General features: G+C 39.6%; 1 protein-coding gene across 2 annotated transcripts; it reads left to right on the forward strand.

Moving 5' to 3' along the window:
• The first annotated feature begins 701 nt into the window (after window positions 1-701).
• LOC133528240 (putative mediator of RNA polymerase II transcription subunit 26) lies at window positions 702-17,630 on the forward strand. 2 transcript variants are annotated; one of them, XM_061865529.1, is made up of 7 exons: window positions 702-843; window positions 1,744-1,861; window positions 2,442-2,632; window positions 5,025-5,108; window positions 5,694-5,754; window positions 13,664-13,923; window positions 16,486-17,630. In XM_061865529.1, the coding sequence occupies exons 2-7, from the start codon at window positions 1,759-1,761 to the stop codon at window positions 16,600-16,602; spliced, it is 816 nt and encodes a 271-aa protein (XP_061721513.1). In that variant the 5' UTR covers window positions 702-843; window positions 1,744-1,758; the 3' UTR covers window positions 16,603-17,630. The 2 variants fall into 2 exon arrangements, with proteins under 2 accessions (XP_061721513.1, XP_061721514.1); XM_061865530.1 differs by having other exon boundaries at window positions 5,028-5,108.
• The last annotated feature ends 376 nt before the right edge of the window (window positions 17,631-18,006 follow it).

An 18,006-nucleotide genomic window follows, 5' to 3' on the forward strand; every position in this document is an offset into this window, starting at 1 on the left:
GTTGAACGCATGCGATCACGGAATGTAAGGAAAATGTCAGTGCGCTTACCGCTGCATTTACCGCGTAAAACAACATACAGACAGTACCACATTAAATTAAAATGGATGTGCAGCGAACGCGCGCTTAAAGGTCGCTTGCTTTATCGTGACGATAAATATTGTAAAGCCTAACCATGATCACGCGCCATATTGCGGAATTTCATTGGAACTAAATTTTTCATTCTAAACTGAACTGTCACCCTACGCATGAGAATAAAAGCGCCCTTTTGACAATGATCATATATTTCTACTCGGGCTTTAGTTACCGTGGTCTACTAACAATAAAGTATAAAAGCATAGAAACAAATAATATTTGAAGGATGAGTATGACTTTAAAGCTTGACCAGTAATATATGATCACGCGCCATATTGCGGAATATCATTGGAACTAAATTTTTCATACTAAACTGAACTGTCACTCTATACATGAGAACAACAGCGCCCTCTTGACAATGATCATACATTTCTGGTCAGGCTTTAATTTTAATATTAATATCGACTTACTATAATCTTACCCTGCGATGAAAACCCCGATTCCTTTTAACCTACATTTGAATATAATGTAGATGTAATTTGTCTACGTAATTAACCTTCAACAACATTGAACAAGTGCTCAACCTTTTTCAAGCTTTCAAATTGACAAATGACACATTTGTCAAAAACCGATGTCAAACAAGAGGGCTGATGTCGGCCGGGCCGGCGTTATCTTAATGACCAAAATTTGTCAAAATGTAACGTCTGGATAATGATAACCGTAAAAATATACATGGTTTCTAAATTTCAGTGAAGCATATTCTTTACACGGTTAGTATAAATATAATATTCGTTTTAGCTTAGTTCAAACTAGTAATGATACCTTTCTACTGAGGTAGAGATAAGCAGAGATGAGAAGAGGCTTAGGAGTGCTGCCGGTACTGGTTTTCTATACAAATACAGTACTGAAACCCGAACCCGGGTAACCCGGACACACCCGGACATACCCGGGTAAGGACTACGTCCAAAAGAGATGTATAGACGCTGTGAACGTCAACAGTTCATCTCGGCTTGTGTGGTAGGGCACAGCACAGCGGATGTCATTCCAGATCTAGAGCAGAGCCCTGGAATTGCTTGGAAACATCAGAAGTACAAAATATATAAATAAATATTATGGGGGATATTCTTACACAAATTGACTAAGTCCCACAGTAAGCTCAAGAAGGCTTGTGTTGTGGGTACTCAGATAACGATATATATAATATTCAAATACTTAAAGACATAGAAAACATCCGTGACTCAGGAGCAAATACGTGTGCTCATCACACAAATACATACCGGGATTCGAACCCAAGCCCATCGGTTTCATAGGCAGGGTCACTAGGCCAGACCGGTCGTCAAAATATTATGAGCCAATCTTACACAAGTCGTGTTATCGGTACTTGACGACGATATAATAATAGATAGATAGATAAATACCTACATACATAGAAAACATGCATAACTCAGGAACAAATCTGCTGAGAAGGCACCCGTCGTAACGTTGTCGTCCAATGCAATGGCACCACAGACCATCCAAGCTCCGTCCGCTTCGATAATGCCGCCGACTTTTTCCATTGCTATCAGCGATGAAGCCGTCGGCAACCACGTAGGCAGCTTCGTAGGCAGGGTACCAACTAGACTAGGAGGAATACCTAAATTAATTGGAATAAATTTGAAAAACGGTTCCAGGTCCCCGTCTGCCTTATGGAATGGTGGCACATCGGGCCCCTGGTCCTCGCGGTGCTGGTCTTCCTGCTGGCGGGCACCGTCATCGAGCGACACGTGGAGACTGCTGTACTACACTTCGGTGAGTCAACTTCGCCTCCAAGAATAGTTGTTTTAGGGAGCAAAGTTGTTGTTTAACTGCTCGTGCTCATATTGATACCCGAGCAAACGAAAGAAGCTGGTGGTTCGAAAAGTGGAATCTTGAGATTTTTTCTCGAAGGTTAAACAAACTTTTCCACCGAGTAAAACACAATTTTTCACCACCCACGCGAGGAAAATACTAACTGTAAAACATCAAACCACATCAAATCCAAAATTAAATATTTATCATTGAAAATCATCATTTAAATTTTAAAAGTCAATTCTACCAGCCAACGTAAGGTAACAACTCAAAATTTGCATCAAATTACTTTGCCACTCTTGTGGATAAAATGGAACTTTTTAATCAGTTTCTGAACAAGCAACAGAACCGTAACGAGCTGGTGTGGTGAAAATTAACACAACAAGAATTTGTCAACTCGACGACGTTGCGGAGTGTTAGGGTCGGCAACGTGCATATAACTCCTCTGGAGTTGCAGGCGTACATAGGCTACGAAGACTGCTTACCTTCAGGCGGGCCGTATGCTTGCTTTCCACCGACGTAGTATAAAAAAACTTTCCAGTTAACCGCCACCCGCCCCAGAGCCAGGCCACAGTGGCAGTCGAAACCTCCGATGGGCAGGACTTGCAGCAGCAACAGGATGATTGGCTGCAGCAGCAGCTGCTGAAGAAGAAGGAGGAGTTGGAGCAGCAGGAACTATTGCTGCAGAAACTGCAACAGCAAGAGTTGCAAAAAGGACAGCGGTTGCAGCAGGTAGATTTATGATTTTTACTTTTACAAGCATGTTTTTTTTTAATTAATTTATAAAAAGCAGAAACGTCTGCGAACGATGCTATTAAGCTTAGAATAAATTAAAAAATGGAAAAATTACTGTCTTGGGTGAGACTTGAACTCACGGCCTCTGGATCGATACTCCAGCGCTCTGCCATCTGAGCCACCAGGACCTCATCCCTAGGCAGCAAATTTTTCCACCATATCGGTATAGGGGACCCTAGCGACATCTACCCTAGCGACATCTACAGAAACGTCTGCGAACGATGCTATTAAGCTTTTTTCCACTTTTAAATTTTTGAAGTCTGACAAGATTCCATTTGGCCTTGAGATATTGTCGCTACAAGTAGCAGCTATGTACATATACACGGTGATTAGTATATATACACGGTGTACCATGAGGAAACCGGGAGATTTTAACAGTGTATTATTATAGTGGAAGAGATCGCTCTTTAGCGATAAGACCGCCCGTTGTCTACCATACTCTAAGTTATTTGTTTAATTTGTAAGTCATTATGTTCTTTTCATATTGGTGACCAATAAAGAATATTTGTATTGTATTATATTCCTGGTAACATTTAGAGACTAAAAAGTCACATAAACATTTCTAGAAAACGCCTAATTGCAGAGTTAAAGCCACTTACAAAAAAAAACATATTTTTATTGTTACTTAGTGCAAAACGCCTTTTAGATGGCGATGTTAACACTATAGGGACCGTGCGCGTTGGAGGGTCTGCCATCTTGTGGCCTGAATCGGAACAATAAACATGTAAATTTACACGTCACGTGTTTTCTTGTGTATAGTAGGTTCTGCCATCTTGTGGGCTACATCGGAACAATAAACATCACATTTACGACGACAAAAATCTGACGGCTCCTGTGCTGCCTCCTACAGTTCATGCACGCTCCCTATGGGACCTAATATCCTTATTGATAGATGTCAAAAAGTGACAAGTAACACTTTGCAAAAAAATTGTGTTTATAAATAAACTTCAAATTCATTTTGAGCTATAGTTTTACAAATAGGGACCGTGCGCGTTGGAGGGTCTGCCATCTTGTGGTTTGAATTGAAACCATAAATATGCACATTTACACGTCAATTGTTTTCTTGTGCATAGTAGGTTCTGCCATCTTGTGGGCTACATCGGAACAATTAACATCACATTTACGCTTCGCGCCAAAAATCTGACGGCTCCTGTGCTGCCTCCTACAGTTCATGCACGCTCCCTATAGCGTTTACATTTTTGCGTTCTTCCTTTAATAGGGAGTATTACTGCAATGTTCTGCCGCTAGAGTGCAGCACTATCACATATTATAAACCATGTCTTAAACAGTTTTTTGAGAAGTTTTCACTATAAATATATATTTATATATTTTTATATTTTTATATTTTATCTCCGACACGTAGAGACTTATACATCTCTAAAGAATTTTAGTATTTTATGGTTTTATTTTTTTATCATAGTTTTTTTTTGTGTAATTTGACATTTAGAGACAATATACATCTCTAATAAAGTATTTATTATTTCATAGATTCGATATTTGTAATTGTTTTTTTTTTTTTAATTTATTGTTTTGTAAAAATGGACATGTAAAAGTGCCCCTGTGGCCTATTTGCTGAATAAATGTTTGATATTTGATATTTGATATGACGTTGATGCATCAAGGCTTGTTTACAGAGGCCTACAGCGAAAATCGAAATTTCGTTACCTCTTTATCGCTCAAATATGCAAGAGTGATAGAGAGGCAGGTATCGAAACTTCGATTTTCGTGTTTCGCGATAAGCCTTCAGTAGTTCTAGAGGCGTCCACTACGCAGAGTTTTGCGTAATTGATATTGTACCTACTCAAAATATTTATCATACATTTTTGAGAATATTTTTTGCACTGTTTGTGGTAAAATCGTTTATAATTGTGAAATCTTTCCTTCTTCTTTACATCGGTTAAATGCGATGAACTTTCAACGTCTGCTGTTAAAGCCTCTTTGCCAGTAAAATTAATTAGTACAACTAAAAACCCACAACTTGGCGAAGGCCAAATAAAATCTAGTCAAGGTATATTTATTTTATATCATATTATGATCATTTACATTCTTCTGGTTGTAGTGTAATAAGTAATACTAAGTATTTTTTAAGCGTTTTTCAATAAAAAGACGTCACGATTGCACTTTTTCTAATGGTAAAAAAAAGAAGTATAATTTAAACTAATTTTACGGTTTACACACGTATTTTTAGTCACTCGCGCGACATATTTCGGAAGGCCTCTCCTTTCAACCGTAAAATTAGTTTGTTCTCTCACAACAGTTTAAATTCTAAGTATAATTTGGTACAATTAATGAATCTCTGATAGAATAATATTTTCAAAGAAGTTATTAGCAGGAGGCGCAACAGCAACACGAATTGCTGGATCACCAGTTGCTACGGAAACGGGCGGAGTTTCCGACGCTGTTAGAAAAGCAGGTAACCACAACGTTTCTAAATCAAAATCCGTACTAATATTATAACTGCGAAAGTAACACTATCTATGTGTCTTTTACCTGTACCTGTCTCCTCCTCTCTCTTGAAAGTGGTATATGGAAATACTCGTGAGGAAACCAGACTAATCTCAATAAGGCCTAGTTTAAGGAAGGTCAGATGGCAGTCGCTTTCGTAAAATCTAGTGGGCTAATTCTTGGGATTAGTTGCCAATCTCCCTGGCTTCCATGAGCCGTGGCAAAATGCCAGGACAGCGCGAGGAAGAAGAAGAACGTGATTGTTAATGAAGGCATGAAAGGCCGAGTCAGGAATGGGTGCTTTCACCCAAGTTTACTTTTCATTTCGGATACGAGGAAAGTAGAATAAATGTAATGTGTATTTTACAAATTAACAAACATTTGTAGTATTTCTTGAGGTAATTCGCTGAGCAATGTGCCATTTTTCGGGGTTTGAGAGCCTAGCTCGTAAATTATGGTGGATGATGTAATCAATATTCAACTATTTTGATATTTTATATATGACCTTATAAACAAGTTACTTGTATTTATTAAAACAATTGTTATTTTATAGCACACTGAGACTCTGCAGGAGGTAAAGCCGAGTGAAAAGAAGAGTTTACCTAACACGAGCGGTAAGGAAGTCCTATTCAATATTAAGAAGAAAGTGGATGACCGCTTACTCCATACAAAAGTAGTTCCCATGTTCCTCGTCTGTATATTGACATTATGGTACGGTCGGTGCCCCAACTTAAGTAACCAATGAAGCGGTTATTGGGTGTGGGTAATTTCAAAATAAACACCAACGCTTACAAATTACTAATTATATTTTAACACAAAAAAAATGGGAAATAAACTGAGCGGAGGTCGTGGTAAGGTCCGTTAGGTTATCAATAAGCCTGTCTGATTTCACTGACGTAGTAGGGTACTCCCCTGACGTGGCAAGGTGAACGAGCAGGGCCCGGGTCGGTCGTCGGGACGTCTCGGGAAGCGCCGAGGTCAGCTGGTGGGTGGATCGAGGAAGACTCTGGCTGGCTTCCTTCTCTGCGGCCGGATCAGCAGGTCTCTCCTGCCGCCGCCGTAGGCTTACGCCGTATAAATGCACCCCTTAACCGGGGTGCACAACGGAAAATACGTTATTTGACTAGTTCGTTAGGTAGCTCATTACTGCGAACTAAGTATTTAGAAAAAAGAATTAAATTGTCCACGGCGAACACTGCCGATTAAAATATAAAACTTGAAATCGAACCGGCGCGTGAGACGACACGGCACAAGGCTCGTGAACGCGACCGGCAACGTCCGTCCTTTAAGACGATTGCGCGCAGAGTGAGGGGCGGAGATATATGGCCAGCGCTATAAGAATGTTCGCGAGAGTAAAACTGCTGACGCAAGTAGTTCGGCCGAGAGTACACTCGCGCGCATTATGTTGCATTATTTAAAACAAATTAACATATTGGTTTAAGACCTATAATATTTATTATTTAAAGTATTAGATGAGATTGAGATTACGATTAATTTAATACCTATAGTAACGTGCATCGTTACATTACCCCGCGTGCCACCGAAGGATTTTATTCTTTTCCAACAATAAAATCCGCACTTTTGAGTACGTATTCGTATTTACCTTTCACAAAAAAAAACTTTCAATCTTCACACTTCCAAACAAGCGAAAATAATCTTAAAACATATTTACGCATTCTGCCATTGGTAAGGTGCACTGTCTACCATATCAGACAAGAGACCCCTACAAATACTAAGTACAACAGATGAAGAAAATTGACTCTAAGGGTAACGTAAATAGTAACTAAATTTTAATAAACTATCGTAGTTCTTAATTAGGATTAATCACTATTATTTACTAGCTTAATGTCTTTGATGTGCCAAGTCCCCAGATTTTTGCCCGACAAATCAGCTAGTACATAAACCAAAGGAGATTTTTTATCTATGACACGACACTTAATGAATTTAGGTGCGAGCTTCCTACTGAAATACCTATCCTTATCACTTAGTACATAAGCTCGTTTCATTACGACATCACCGATGTTGAATTCAGCTGGCTTACGACGAAGGTTGTAGTGGGAAGTATTCTTGGCGTGAGCGTGCCAGAGTTTAGCTTGCACGTCGTCGAAAACGTCCTTAAGGCACCCTAGGTTTTCGGCATAGATGTCGCGCGGTAAGAACAAAATCTCATCGCCTAAATCATTATCTAAGTAATGTGAACCACAAGTCACGAGTTCCCTGCCAAACACCAAAAAGGAAGGAGAGTAACTCGTCACCTCACACCTTGAATTGTTTAGAGCAAACTGCACTCTAGGAATAAATGTATCCCAACTGCGATGATCGTTATTAACGAAAGTTGAGAGACACGTAATTATTGTCCTATTATGGCGTTCAACAAGATTGACCTGTGGCGTGTACTTTGGCGTATAGAAGACATTTGGAATTTTATAACGCTGGAACAGAGACTCTGTTATCTTACTGATAAACTGACTGCCGTTGTCCAGAAATATAGTCTGAGGGACTCCATGCACAAGAAAGACAGACTCCTCCAAAATCTTCGTAACTGCACTAGCAGTAGCACTCCGAAGTGGAAAAATTAAGCAAAATTTCGTGAAACAACATGTGATAACGAAAATATAACTATTTTGCTTTCTAGTAACTGGCAAGGGACCCATAAGATCAATGGAAATCATTTGGAATGGCCTGACACATTGCTTAGGTCGGCCCATTTCACCCAAGGTCCGATGATTTTGAGCTTTATACGATAAACACTTATCACAAGCCTTTACAAATTCCACGACGTCCCGATACATACCAGGCCAAAAATAACGTAACGCAAGACGGTGGTATGTTTTGAAAACACCAAGATGTCCAGCCGATGGTTCAGCATGATTTTCTGCTATGATTTGGTCCCGCAACTCGAGAGGTACAACTTCTTTCCATGCGAACTCGGAAGCAAGTGGATGGTTAGACTTAGCACGTCTGAATAGCCTATCCTCCTTGATAATGAAATTCGAGTACGATTGTGGCTTAGTTCGACAAGAGTTATAAATGTTCTTATACCACGGATCCTTTGTTACGAGGTTCGAACCAGAAGTGTTTATTGCGGCTACTGGAAGAGCTCTGGATAGGGCATCAGGAGTAACATTGTCCACACCTCTACGATGCTTAAATTCAAGGTTAAACGAGGACAATCTTACACCCCAGCGAGCTAACCTACCTGTCGGATTCTTCAGGGACAGGAACCATTTCAAGGCACTGTGATCTGTGTAAACAGTGAATGGCTTCCCGTTCTCCAAATAACACCTCCAGTGTTCTAGTGCGATTACCACAGCCAAAGTTTCACGTTCAGTAATACTATAATTCTTCTCTGCTGCCGACAACGACTTGCTCATGTAAGCAATAGGGTGCTCCTTGCCGTCAATAATTTGAGTCAGCATCGCGCCCACGCCGTAATTGCTAGCGTCTGTATGGACCTGGAAACCTTTGTCGTAGTCGGGACAAGAGAGAACAGGAGCGGTTACCAAGCACTCCTTTAACTTCTTAAAAGCAGTATCAGCCTCAGTGGACCAGACAAAAGGAGATCCACCCTTCTTATTCGAAGTCAGCTTGTGTAGAGGGCCCGCTATCGTGCTGAAGTTGGGGACGAAACGACGATACCAAGTAGCGGTCCCGATAAAACGTTGAATGTCCTTCCGACAAGAAGGTGTCGGAAAATTGAGGATAGCATGAACTTTCTCAGGATCGGTTCGTAAACCAGAACTATCTACAACATAGCCAAGGTACTTAAGCTGACTACGGAAGAACTGACACTTCTCTAGATTAACGGTAAGGTTCGCATGCTTGAGCTTACTCAAAACCCGTAATAGAAGTGAAACGTGAGAATTAAAGTCATTCGAAACGACAATGATGTCGTCGAGGTATGCGAAGACCTTGAAGTCGAATTCCCTAAATAATAAGTCCACCAATCTCTGCTGTGTCGCAGGCGCGTTGGTCAAGCCAAAAGCGGTACGCTTAAATCGGTAGGTTCCGCGATTGGGAACGAAAAACGCCGTTTTATCACGGTCTTCGTCAGCTATCGGTATCTGCCAGAACGCTTTGGATAAATCTATGCTAGACAAGTAGCGAGCATCACGAAGACTGTCCAAAATCTCGGAGATATAAGGGATACTATAGGCGTCGCGCTTAGTTACTGAGTTTAGTTTGCGGCTGTCAAGACAAAAACGGGGTTGGCCATTCTTTTTGGTGACGATAAGAACGGGAGAAGACCATGCACTCTCGCACTGTTCAATAACGTCTAACGCCAACATCTCGTCGACCTGTTCTGCCAAAATACGTTGCTTCTCCGGTGACAACCTATAATACCTCTGCCGAACTGGCTCGGAGTCTCCTGTATCTATGCGATGAGTGATCACTGTAGTCTTTCCTAACCCCCGAGTCTTGAAAGAAATGTCGCTAAACTGCGAAATAACGTTGTCAGCCACCGACTTTTCCGATTGCGGAAGGTTGTCATAAGCTTGTATGAAAACAGGATGGGCTTCCTTAACACTAGCAATTAATGCCGGAGTACTAGAGAAGGTAATGCTCTTTAAATGTTTAGGAAAAATATCAAACGCGCGCCAAAAATCAAAACCTAAAATGAAATCAATATCGACGTCAGGCACTACAAAAGTTTTGATGATGCGGAAATCATCTTCAAAACGTATAGGTAAATTCATGTAACCAATGCTAACCATCCTGCGGTCGCCCGCAACAGTTACCGAAATAGTATCATCCGTGTATAATTGAAAACCTTCATTCAAAAATCTCTTATAAATTGACGTACCGAAAAGCGTCACTGCGGCACCTGAATCAAGGAGACCATAAAGCTCAAAACTATTTATTTTGACACGAGCATAAGGCCTTGTGTCATGCAATGGTCTATTCAGCAGAATTGTACCGATCTTGTAAGCATTAAAATAAACATTAAGGGTTTGCAGCCACTTCTGCCAATCCTCGATATCAAACTTAGGTGGCAGCAGACTACTGGTACAATCCTGCTGGTGAATTAGTTTTTTGGCATGTTAAGTTTACCCTTGGAGCATTTGGGACAATCTGGGGCCTTAACACCAACTTCCCCACAACTAAAACAAATAATTTTGTCCTTGCTCGCTCTACACTGGCGAAGACTGTGGGTGTTATTACGACACCTTGGACAATAAACAGATTTACCTTCTGTGCGCTGCAACGCATGAACATACTTGTTTCCCTCAGAATCAGTCTTTCCATCTGAATTCATTTTACCCTTATTCTTGTAATCGAAACTATAAGTATTATATCTGTTTTTGTAAAAATTACTACTATTGTTATTATTATTATAAGGTCTGTTAGAGTAGCCACTGTTGTTGTTACTATTGAATTTACTAGATGACTGACCTGTATAAGCAAACTCAGGTGCCAGTGTGCTCTGGGAGACCTTAGGAGGTTCGTGAAACCCTACCATCCTAGCCTGGATACTCTCATAATTGCGACAGAGTGTGCGCAATGTCTCGATGTCCGTAATCTTCGGAGCAGAAGCCAACGTGCTAGCATAGCATGGCCGGATATTATGCAAAAGTGTCTCTAACTTCTCCTCTTCAGACATACTATTTGTTAACCGAGAAAATAACCCAGACATAATAGACAAATACACAGTAATGTTTTCCGTCTCGCCCTGTGTTCTAGCCCTAATCTCATTAGCTAGCCTGAAGTCATAATCATCTTGGCTGAAGTCAGCTTTTAGGCGAGCAGCTAAGTCCTCCCAACTAGACACCTGATTCTGCACGGTACGATACCAATGTAAGGCCACGCCGGTAAAAATCTCCGTAGAATACGTCAGCAGTTTTGCCCCGCTTATGTTTCTAGCCTTAGCAAAATCGGAAATGCGCTCAATGAAAGACCGCACGCACGACTTCCCGTCAAACTTGTACTTAGTTATCTCTCCGGACACACTGCGCTCACAAGTAACGTTTACATTAAGAGGCGAAGAAACACCCTGCGTCTCGCTAGATGTTGTGGAAAAAGAATCGGTTCCAGAATCTTTTACTGCATTGTAACGCTCCGAAAGGGACTTATAATCCGCGACGCATGACTCGAAAACGAGCTGAGATGCACTGTCACAGGTAATCCGATTAAGTCGGTGATATAAGTGGCTGATGAGGTTTTGAGCACGCAACAATGCATTCCTGTCGTGAGGCGGGTTGATAAGTACTCTGAGTTTCGACAAAGCATCGCTAACACCCTTCAAATCATCGCTGACAGTCAACACGCTCTCCAGAATGTCCTCAGAAGGGAATAAAGGCCCTAATTTAGCTATTTGTTCGCGTAATCTTGTAACGTTGTTGCCCGGCGTTTCGCCACGAATCGCAACCTCGTACTCTAACTCGGACTTTTGCAACGATAGAAATTTCACCCGGAAAGACATTTTAGCGCGTAAAATTGCAGTAATTAAATAAATAAATACGAATCGCAAAAAACTACTAAGCAAACCGTGAAGGATAAGTGTTGAGCGCTATAAACTTAAATCTACTCCGTTCTGTTACAAAAAATCTATGACAGTAACGTTCTGGTTGATCCGATGTATAGATACTAATGACCGGCTAAGAAAAGCAGCACAACAACGCCACCCGTATTGAATAAAAAAAATGGCAGCGCAACAGACAGCAAAACAAAGAAAAAAAAATATATAAAACAAAATATGCAACTAGTGTGTACCCGTCACAATAATAAAATTCAATAAAATAATAATAATAAAATTGCCTGCGTGACTCAACTGAACTAGAGTTCTACAGCTAACATTAGATCAAATGTAATAAAATAAAACGCCTACAACAGTAAATATATTCAGTAAAAAAAAAAAACGTAACACTTATGGTGCCCACTGTACGAAAGATGTAAACAACACAGAATAACGAAGGGCACAGAGTAAAACTTGGAATGCGATTCAAAGTTGTAAGAACAACCTGATGCTATAATAAAACTATAAATTAATTAATAAAATAAAAAAAAATTATAATAATTTAAAGTAAAACCAATAAATAATTCCAAAATTACAAAAATTGTTATTAAATTCTTAAAATTGTAGTGATAAATCCATAAAAAAATTGCAAAAAAAATGACAACAATTGACACTAAATTAATACAATTTGTACACACCAGTTGCTCCAACCATGAAAATAAAAAAACAAACGTTTAACAAAAACAACACAAACACCAACTACTTCTACGCAGTGAAACCAGACTCTGACCACGTTAAAGGGCGCCAATGAAGCGGTTATTGGGTGTGGGTAATTTCAAAATAAACACCAACGCTTACAAATTACTAATTATATTTTAACACAAAAAAAATGGGAAATAAACTGAGCGGAGGTCGTGGTAAGGTCCGTTAGGTTATCAATAAGCCTGTCTGATTTCACTGACGTAGTAGGGTACTCCCCTGACGTGGCAAGGTGAACGAGCAGGGCCCGGGTCGGTCGTCGGGACGTCTCGGGAAGCGCCGAGGTCAGCTGGTGGGTGGATCGAGGAAGACTCTGGCTGGCTTCCTTCTCTGCGGCCGGATCAGCAGGTCTCTCCTGCCGCCGCCGTAGGCTTACGCCGTATAAATGCACCCCTTAACCGGGGTGCACAACGGAAAATACGTTATTTGACTAGTTCGTTAGGTAGCTCATTACTGCGAACTAAGTATTTAGAAAAAAGAATTAAATTGTCCACGGCGAACACTGCCGATTAAAATATAAAACTTGAAATCGAACCGGCGCGTGAGACGACACGGCACAAGGCTCGTGAACGCGACCGGCAACGTCCGTCCTTTAAGACGATTGCGCGCAGAGTGAGGGGCGGAGATATATGGCCAGCGCTATAAGAATGTTCGCGAGAGTAAAACTGCTGACGCAAGTAGTTCGGCCGAGAGTACACTCGCGCGCATTATGTTGCATTATTTAAAACAAATTAACATATTGGTTTAAGACCTATAATATTTATTATTTAAAGTATTAGATGAGATTGAGATTACGATTAATTTAATACCTATAGTAACGTGCATCGTTACACCAAGTAGTCATACTGTTGTTTAGAAAAGTAGATGGATACTTATGTTAGAGAACCGACTACAAGCATCAAGCATCGTCTAACTTTTTTTGAGGTTTTTTTGAATGTGATCGTAATTATGATCACATTTTTGTAAGCTTAATTAGGACTTATCATATCATACATAACGACAGTGGGACCAGCTAGAAAATAGGGTATGTTTTCCAGCCAAAAAAAATGAAAATCAGTTTAACCCTTTGAACGCCAAGAACCCCTAAAGGCGTCGTTACTAGTCATGCCCACAGCGCCAAAGACACCTATAGTTGTCATGACGTACGCTGTCAAAGTCACCTTCACTCTTTCAAGTAAGGTTTACATTGCTCGCTTGTGCCCGGGAGTTTAGCGTTTGAGTGATGTTTCTGTTTATGACATAAAGCATTCAAAAGCTTAATAGCCTCCGAGTAATCGATGATAAACATTTAAAAATAAATTTGCTTCCAGTTAACCGTCAGTTCTCCGCATCTCAAGCCGCATGGAAGCCCATAGTGACCTCGTCACAGCTTCAGCAAGAGCCGCAGTTGGTGCCATCGAAGCAGCGGCAGCAATCTTTACACCAACAATCAGTGCAGCCGATTAAGCAACGATCATTACAACAAGCAGTGCAGCCTATAAAGCAGCAATCATCGCAGCAGCAGCAATCGATGCAGCAGCAGCAGCAAAGACAAGGGCTGTTGATGAAACAGCAGTCGCAGCAACACAGTGTAAGTGTATCCTTAACGTGTTAGAATTTTTACATTATTGTTAAATTATTCTTCTTCTTCTCAGCATATTCGCGTCCACTGCTGAACGCTGCGGTTCTATGCTAGGTCGGCCCTGCCATTTCTCTAATGTCGTCCTACCATCTAATCGTCAAATTATCCAATTTATATTCGTAAGGCTCTTCCTCGACTTTATGGTAAGGAGGACACGATAATGTACGATTTTCACCGATCGATCGGCGTCGCAGGACGGCTCCGGACGGACTCCATCGCTTCTGCCATACATAATGTAAGTACATTGTGAAATGCCGCTCTGGCACAACTCGTCTTCAGCCGGTCGGTGGAAATCGTACATTAGTTTTCCGTTTCAGCTTGGGCAAAAATGCTTTCGCATGTCCGTCTGTCCAAATGTTCTGCTTTACAAGAAATATTTCCCAACCGATTCTTGTAAAATTTGGTAAGCAAGTTCGAAAATAATGTAAACTTTCTGTCGATTCAGTTTTTTTCAAAATGACGGATCCAGAGGGGTTTGTGAGGCCTTTAGTTGACATAGCTACTTAACTAAATAGCTTTAACGTAGTTGGCGCGGATGTGATCAAATGTGATTTGCTTGACCGCTGCCATGTACGTAAATTTGAAATATCACTGAGCTACGTTGATGACTTTGATTTTCCCTCATTTTTATATGATCTCGCAAAGATCACATACATAGTTATAAAACGCTCCTTTTTTTCCTTTCTTAGCCGCACAGAATTCGAGTGTATATCATAGTTTCGGACACGTACTCTCGGAGTATCCTGCTGTCGAATGTTCGTTGATTCGACTGTCGCTGGATCGAATGTTCGCTGGGTCGAAAAGCGTAGAAATAATCAATTGTAGAATCGAATTTGAGGTTTCGATTGTCATTCCATAGAAGATCTCGGGTACGAATGTTCGTTGATTCGACTGTCGCTGGATCGAATGTTGGCTGGGTCGAAAAGCGTAGAAAAAAAATTGTTTTTCAGGGTACCTCCCGAACATGTGAAGAGGGGGTAATTTTTTTTCGGTTAAACCCTAAGATAAAAACCTTTTTTTTAAATCGGTCCAGTCATTTTGGAGTTCATTCGTTACAAAAAGAAAAATCCTAAAATACAATTGTTTTCTCTTTAATATTAGTATAAATATAGCTTTGTTTTTTAATCTGAACATGACACTAAAAATCATAGGAAGTAAAAAAGGATGATAAAATAAAACTCTTGATTACTCAATCATTTATGCATAATTCGGCCACAAGTATTTCGACGCAGCGAACATTCGATTCAGCAACATTCGAATCAACGAACATTCGACAGCAGGATACTCCGAGAGTACGTGTCCGAAACTATGATATACACTCCAGAATTCTCAGTGTTCTTTTCAAATGACAGTTCCCTATGACAGTTCCTTTAAGTCTCTTTTATTTGGGCATTTTTTTAATAATCGAATTTTTATTAAGTACTTAAATGTTACATTTCTAAATAATGTGCTGAACTTCCAAAAGATGTCATTAGACGCGAGTGCGAGTTATATATATTTCATATTTCATATATTTTATTGCGTCCATGTTCATTTCTACATAGGATGGTATTAAAACATAACATAGTCGGTACATGACACCCTGTTAGGGCATGGCAATAATCTTAATACTAGTGGTGACTATTTACAAATAATAAACTAAACTAAACTTGTCATTACATAATTTTAAAATACATTGTAAATTCATTATAATAATAGACATCTTAATTAATTGATTTGTATAATTAATTATCATAAAAGCTTAATAATAGTCAATAATAAAATGAACAAAAGATAAAAAATATAATTTAAAATTAAATGAAATAATTGTGATGTTCTTTTGATTTTAGTTTTGCAAATGACACTTTGACAAATTCAAATATTCTTCAATGGTATAATAACATTTACAGTACATATGGGGCTACTTTATAGCACTAGTGCGAGAAGTAGCATATTACGTTACTGTGTCGAACATTTAAAGGGCCATATGTACTGTAAAACGTTGTACGATACATGTGCGAATAGGTAATTCGCAACTCGTGTCGATTTAAAACACTCCCTTCGGTCGTGTTTTAATTTATCGCCACTCGTTTCGAATTTCCTATTTTTCGCACTTGTATCGTAATGTACTATTTTCTTGGAGCAGTTTATTTAAATTACTTTTAAATACTTTGTCATTTGTTTCCTGTAAAAGTTGTTGGGGTAGCTTGTTTGCTATGGTTGCGCATCTACAATAGGGGCCGTTTCTGTACATAGCTAATCTTGAAATTGGTAAATGGTACTGGATTTTGTTCCGTCTGTTTGAGGTGATTTTTTGTAAGGGTAATAAGTTTATATTATTCCTGACAAACATCGCCGCTTCCATAATGTATATACATGCTAACGTTAGAATTTTATGCCTTATAAGCCCTTGTTAACAGTTCAAATTTTAGCTTCAAATTTTTCAGTAAAAGTCAAATACATCATTGGGAAAGATGATAAGTTAAAATTCTGAGCTGGCGAGCCTCATTCACTATCTTACTCTTATTGCAGGATACGCAACCACCATTGCCCTTCGTTGCCGTCTCCGAAAAAAGCATCCTGCAACCCACAAGCAAGACCACTGTCGGCAGCAAAGCTATGGACATGCAGTTCAATCCAAAACCCTAATCTTCCATATTAACTTACTTATATAACCGTCCTTATTTGTCAAACATGGGCCCCGAACGCTTCAAGTAACTTTTGCAATGTCGTAACACAAACGTTAGTCCAAAATCTCACAAAGGTTACTTGAATATCTTCGTTCACGTGTGAATATTATTTGAATGTCACAGTTCTAAGGCAAAAACATTTCACAAAAGGAAGAAAAAACTTAGAAAACACCGAACTTTGGTATTTAGATCTAATTACGTGTTGAACTTGCTGACCCCATAGTTGTAAGTACATGGATAGCCCGTTTTTTCTAAGTTTAGAATTTTTCTAACCTCAAAAGTAGAAGTAATCAACTTTTTCTTCTGATTTGGTCGGGTTCCTATAATAACATTGCGATACAATAATATGTAGGTACACGACACAATAATTCAGTGCATAGTAACTCAGATTTAATTTTGAACGAAAAAACTTACCACTACTTTTGAGGTTATAAAATTTCTATTCAGAAAAAAATGGGGTATAAAAGACAGGGGTGTCATTCACGAAGACGCGTGCCTTAACTCGTGCTGTCATGTTATTAAAGGTTAGATTTGACAAATCTGCGCGTCATCGTGGATGACACGAACTATAGGGACCGTGCGCGTTGGAGGGTCTGCCATCTTGTGGCCTGAATCGGAACCATAAACATGTACATTTACACGTCACGTGTTTTCTTGTGCATAGGAGGTTCTGCCATCTTGTGGGCTACATCGGAACAATAAACATCACATTTACGCCTCGCGCCTAAAATCTGACGGCTCCTGTGCTGCCTTCTACAGTTCATGCACGCTCCCTATAGTTGGTTGCTTTTACTGTATTATTGATGGTATGTTGGATGGATAGTATAAACCCTCAGCTACTGTGTCAGCAATTCATGGAACGTGTAGACCAAGATACCTAACCTAATGAAGCATTCACTTAAGTTATTTATAATTCTGCTTTTTTTATTGACAAAATGATTCGCCGGACCATAATGTATGTGTATAATAAATAGATATCAATCTAAATGATTGCGTCTTTTTCCACTTGTGTTGGCCTTAGGGTACATACGCCCCTACTTATGTATGGCCTAAAGAGGCTAAATTTCTTAATTATGTATGGTTTCCTATTTGGAGTTTTCATAGGAGGAACTAGAAATATATGAAAAATAAAAATGTGCTTTTTTCTACTTTTCGATTCGAAATTACAGAATAACCGTAAATGCCAAGTACATTATATGTTAGGCCGATTTGTAGAACATTTCAAGGAGTACTGTTATGTATTAACCATGTACCCCTCCCCTTGATTGACATCAACCTCTCGACATTCTTCTAATATGCTACTACTGGAACAGTTTTGCTCCTAAGCGTATATGCTCTATAAAGGTATTATATCTATATTCAA

This window comes from Cydia pomonella, chromosome 19, assembly GCF_033807575.1.
Source record: "Cydia pomonella isolate Wapato2018A chromosome 19, ilCydPomo1, whole genome shotgun sequence".
In the NCBI taxonomy this organism is placed as follows: Eukaryota; Metazoa; Arthropoda; class Insecta; order Lepidoptera; family Tortricidae; genus Cydia; species Cydia pomonella.